Here is a 5659-nt window from a genome sequence, read left to right on the forward strand (position 1 = left end):
TCTTGTGTTTTTCATGAAAACCAACCCCTGCCCGACCAGATATTTGATTTATAGATTCCTTATATTTTGATGTTATCTTATTACTATTTTCTTTTACAATATGTGGTTATGATCATTTTGTATGAGTCAAACGTATTCTTCTAATTAAAGATCAGACCTCAAAAAGTGATACAATAGGCTGCCTGATGGTTTTAGTTTCTTCCAAAAGTTGCAGGATGTGAGTGAATAAGTAAGTTTAATTATCAATTACAATAACTGCACAAATAGTGGACATACAAATCTCTCAAAAATAAAAGATCTATCAAATCACTTTAAAAAATCTGTTTATTTTTGCAGTTACGCATGTTTTTAAACTAAGATAAATAATAAATATTAGCTATTTTAACGATTTCGTTCCTACCGGATACCACCGGAAGTGAAACACTTCCATATCCGGGTCGAGCGATGTTTACTATCTCGGACGGCTAATGCTAATGCTACGTACCGAAGGAGGAAGGTGCATTTTAATCGTTTATAACGACCACAAATGGCCTCTCAGGTCCCCATAACCGTCAGAGCCCCGCCGACAGCCGCCAGCTCTGCCGCTGTCCGGGGGAAGAAACGTCCCGGCAGTCCGGCTGTCTGTGCCGCTCCGCAGGCTGCCGGGAGCAGCAGCAGCAGCAAGAAGAAGAAAGGACAGCTGACAGCTCCAGCAGCAACACAGACACAGACACAGGTCATCGATTCATCCGTCCATTAGTGTCCAGATCGATCATTTACACTCTACTGTATGGACTATTCTTATTTAATGAGCAGTAATGGTATTTGTTACACTGTTCCTGTCTGCAGGGAGCAGCTGACACGACTGTAATGTAGTGTAACTACTGAACAGCAGCTCAGAGCAGAGTTCACTTATCTTAATGTTGTGCTGGTCTCAAAAATAACTAACGTTAGAGGGGAGATGGATGAATTAATAAATATCAGGCTAACAGAGGGGCTTTCTGTGAGAGAGAGAGAGAGAAAAGAGGAAGAGACTTCACATTGTGGCAGACCCTGACACATTCATGGCAGTACATTTCTGACACTTAAAGAAAGAAAAAGATTAAAATTAGTCTTGATGAATTGTTTTTCCCCATGGTAACTCATAATCATGAGATACTAATTCAAAACTATCAGATAGAAAGTCACAATTATGAAATAGAAAGTCAAAATGCTGAAAAAATGCAGTATTTGTGATTACAGTAGTGGTTGTTGGTATTAATGACCCCCACAAATATATTATTTTACTGCTTTCATGGTAGCTCAATATGAAAAAATATTTAAAATTTCAAAACTAACTGATATATTCAGTGTATTGTTATTCGGGATTGACTGGTATGTTTACTTAGGACTTTATTTTCCCATAACTGAATAAAAAAGCTGTTGAGGAAAATAAGGTCACCAGAAAGACAGTTTGAAGCCAGAAAGGTGGCAGGGTCCATCAAATATAAACAAAGTAAAACAGAATGAAATTATGTTGTATAAAAAAATCAGTCAATGAGGGTTTTTATCTTCTGATTAAAATTTCTTCCCCAAAACTACATAATGCACCTTTAAGTACACATGAGCTTTCCGAGTCATTCAGTTTGTATCTTCGTGGTTCATGTTACACTGTGTTTAGCCAAGAGTCGTCTTTGTTTACATTCAACAAACATGTGAAACAAGTAGCTCAGAATCAGATGTGGTAACTGTTTGTCTGAAGAGGTGTTGTCTTTCACGTTTCATCAGGTGGCAGCAGTGGAGTCCGTGGCTGAGGTGAAGGCGGTGGCAACAGCCGACAGCGGCCCGACCGCCACCACAGAGTCCACAGCAAAGCCTCCACCGTTCAGAGACCCCACGTTCATGGTGAGTGACTGTGTCCATCTGGGTCATTTAGTTTATCTGCTGCTGTTGCTTGTCCCTCAATTTCTGCCCCCGTGTTTCCTCTCTTAATCTCGGCAGCATTCTGGGATCGGCGGAGCAGCAGCAGGTAAAAAGAACAGGACCTGGAAGAATCTCAAGCAGATCCTGGCTTTGGAGCGGACTTTACCCTGGAAGCTCAGTGACCCCAACTGTAAGCTTTTGTATTCAAAATTCTGCCACATCTGTGTTTATATTTTAGTTTATATGAATAAAAGAGGCTTTATTTTATAGATGTTGTATTTGAAACTGAATCTCATAAACAGCAAATTGTGTCAAGAAACTATAACATTTAGTTTTACTTGGTTAAATGCATTATAAATTCATTTTTAGGTTACGGTGGTGTAATGTTTAAGGCAAAGGAAGGCTTTGATAGTCTCACCCTACATCTTGCTCTTTGCTGTTGCTTGCTGTATGTCAAAGCTGTATAATATTATTACATTATATATGAGACTGCAGTGATGTGTCTGCATTACTTTAACAAGAAAGTTAATAATAGTAAAGTTTAATCAGCTGTTTGTGTGTTCACAGACTACAGCATTGACGCCCCTCCCTCCTTGAAGCCAACCAAGAAATACTCTGACATCTCCGGGCTTCCTGTGAGTGATCACTTTGCTAAAAATCCTCATTGCACAATAAACAAAATGACTTCAAAGTCACACATGAAGCATACACTGAATCCTCTCTCTTGCCTTTCCTCAGGCCAACTACACAGACCCTCAGACAAAACTACGCTTCACATCCTCTGAGGAGTTCTCCTACATCCGCCTCCTCCCCACTGATGTTGTTACAGGCTACCTAGCTCTTCGAAAGGCAACTTGCATCGTACCCTGACAGCTGAACAAGGCTTGAAATCTGAAACGATTTCCATCCAGAGCTGAACTCATGTCAGTGTAGGAAGCTTTTGGGTCAGCAGAGACACTGAGAGAGAGAGCACAGGCTGCTGAAAGGACTGCTGGAGCTCACAGGCTGGGCACTAAATATTTGCACGACTGTCTTCAAGAAGATGAGATGATGTTACTGTGCGACAAAATGAATGCATGAAATGTGAAATGTATGGTTTTTTTTACTACTTAAAACATGGAAGTGTTTGAGTTCATTCTAAAGCAATCAATAAAATTGAATTGTTCTTATTTGTTAAAAGACATTTCCTTAAGATGTTTTCTCATTGGCAGCTTGAGCTTTGGAGGACATTCAGTTGTTTCTGAAGTATGAATACAAACACTGCTGCTCAGATGCCCCCTTGTGGTCGAACATCTGTTTCCAGTGGTGTAAAATCAGTCAGCGTGGGTAGAGAAAAGTAACAAAGCTGTTGGAAGATGTTTGTCTACTTCAGATTAACTGTTTTCAAAAGGAGCCTGTTAAAGCTAACTTGAATTTGAACCCTGAATAAAAATATGCATTTCCTGTCGAGAGGGACAAAATTACTTGCTGAAATTTGTTTTAATCACTCTTGTTGGATATAAAATACGACTTTTGACAATGAAATCCCATACCAACACCTCCACTACTGTGACTGTAGGCCTGCGTGACTGATTCTTGCATTAGCCTGCGTGTATGTAAGTCTATGTAAATGTAGCTGGGCCAAGAGTCACGGAGCGGGACTGATTTCATGTGTGTCATATGTAAATGTCGAATTGGTTCCACATGCTTTTAATTCCACAGCCGCATTTGATATATGATCTGCTCTCTGACTGGTGGAGTAAGCATGTCTCATTAATCACACATGGCAGGCATCCAGGATCATTTCCATGGTGTATTTTACGCTTTCACACACAAACTTGATGAATGAGGACCAGAGCATTTCTCATGCCATTGATTCCTATTATGCACAAACAAAGAATGAAGGCACCAGAACAATTATTGAGGATCAGGAGCTTGAGTAAAAATAAACATGCACCCTCAATAACTCTACCTCTTAAACCACTGAGCTACGAGTCCCTCCCTGCTGCGATGGGGAGACACGCTTTCCAGGATAATAAATAAGCTTTATTTACATACAAAACACACCACATGGTCGTCTTTATTCGCCACAGCCCAGCTGTATGTGTTACCATTTAAGGATAAAGCTGGTAGTATTCCATATACTGAAGGTCTTATTAACAATAAATTGATCCTATTAACAAATACTGCCTTTATATACAGGATTATACAATATATTCTTCTGAGCCTTAAGGTCCCAAAATCTATTAAAGGACATATTATGCTTTTTCGTTGTTTTTCTTTCCTTTAGTGTTTTATGGGTTCTTGTGCATTTAAAATGTCTTGAAAGTTAAAAAACCCAACCAGTCACATAATTAACACATAATTAATTAATGCCTCGCGGCTAGTTTGGCACGTAAGAACTGATTTAGCGTAACTGCTCTGTTGTTGTTAGCGGTGCTGGGTCAGTCATGTGTGAGCTGACCAATCAGAGCAGAGACTGGGTATTCAAGAGGGGGGACCTTAATGAGACAGGAGCTAAAACAGACAGAGGGGTAATACAGAGAAGCTACACTGGACAGTATGAGAAAACTGATGTAAAGTAAACCTGTTTCTAGTAGTAACACAAAACAAAATGATGAACCTGGAAAATAGCATAATATGTCTCCTTTAAGATAAACAGAAATAGGTGACACTGTTGTACAGGTCGACATGTTGCAGAAATACCAACATATAGTAGCTTTTCTGCAAATGAGCAGCAGTCTTACTCACGCCTGAGTCTTAATTTCCCCCTGCTCTGGACTTTTAGCAAAGCTGATGGAGGCAGTATAGTATATCTATGAGAGTCAGACCAGCATTTCCATTCCTGCTGTGGCATCAAAACCTCAACATAGTGATTAATGAACAGTGCCAGGGCTTTCTGCTACCCAAGCACACGACCCACTAGAGTGCGTCTGTGAGTGTGTCTGCAAGCATGTGTGTTGCGCTCTTACATTTTTGGGCATCAATGCCACCTTTGTCCAACTTAGAAAGTGTACAGTTTGTCTTTAGGGCTATGCTTGCAGTCAGGAATAGATTCGGATTTAAGGATTGCACGTTATTATGAAAAGTCCTGTGATATGAATGTCTGTCTTTAAATATTTATTGCATTTGTCTGCTTAACTGAGTCTCCCTGATCAAAAATACATGGAAACACAGAGTAACATGCAGTAAATGAGCCAAATTGAACTCCTCATGTGGCTGACAAATCCTGCAGGTACACCTGTCCTTGAAGTCACCACCTGGGTGCGCCAGAGCTCTGTTTATTCTGCCATCCAGCCTTGCTGTTGGGTACCATAATGAGTCATGTCAGGTCGCACAATTGTGTCCATTTCTGAGCAACGTCTGGGATTTATCCACATGTACTGATCTCAGTTCTGACTGCCTACCACACATCAGCAGCTCATAGCAAACATTGTAAATATTGTAAATACTGTCAGTGTTTAACTGGCAAACATCCTCATAAAAGTGGCATATACACTTTATTAAAACGCTGATTTAAGCAGGCTGATAATGATCACTACAAGTTTCCGCATGGGCACAGAAATGGATGTAAACAACTTAGGATTACGGTTCAATCACATAATAACCGTCATTATAAATTGATTGTGATGTGCATAAACCAGCTCATCTTCCACTGATGGAGGATTTGGCACCTGCTGCATTTCACAGGATGTGTGTTTTCAGAGAACACACACACGGACTGATGAAACCAATGAGTCACTCCTCTGTCGATAATATTTTCCAGTCGATGTATACTTTGCTGAACTTCTTCCGGCAA

The 5659-nt window shown here is 40.2% G+C and overlaps 1 protein-coding gene across 1 annotated transcript; it reads left to right on the top strand.

Moving 5' to 3' along the window:
• The first annotated feature begins 431 nt into the window (after positions 1–431).
• ino80c (INO80 complex subunit C) lies at positions 432–3344 on the top strand. The gene is made up of 5 exons (XM_084356810.1): positions 432–715; positions 1747–1863; positions 1960–2071; positions 2449–2516; positions 2620–3344. The coding sequence occupies exons 1-5, from the start codon at positions 527–529 to the stop codon at positions 2749–2751; spliced, it is 618 nt and encodes a 205-aa protein (XP_084212936.1). The 5' UTR covers positions 432–526; the 3' UTR covers positions 2752–3344.
• The last annotated feature ends 2315 nt before the right edge of the window (positions 3345–5659 follow it).

This window comes from Pagrus pagrus (genome assembly GCF_965226575.1).
Source record: "Pagrus pagrus genome assembly, chromosome: 7".
Lineage (NCBI taxonomy): Eukaryota > Metazoa > Chordata > Actinopteri > Spariformes > Sparidae > Pagrus > Pagrus pagrus.

Excerpts from the sequence above, each read along its gene's own strand:
- ino80c (XM_084356810.1), top strand. The coding sequence starts at position 527 with ATGGCCTCTCAGGTCCCCATAACCGTCAGAGCCCCGCCGACAGCCGCC. Across the intron at positions 716-1,746 it reads CAACACAGACACAGACACAG|GTGGCAGCAGTGGAGTCCGT; the intron begins GTCATCGATTCA and ends ACGTTTCATCAG. Across the intron at positions 2,517-2,619 it reads CTGACATCTCCGGGCTTCCT|GCCAACTACACAGACCCTCA; the intron begins GTGAGTGATCAC and ends GCCTTTCCTCAG.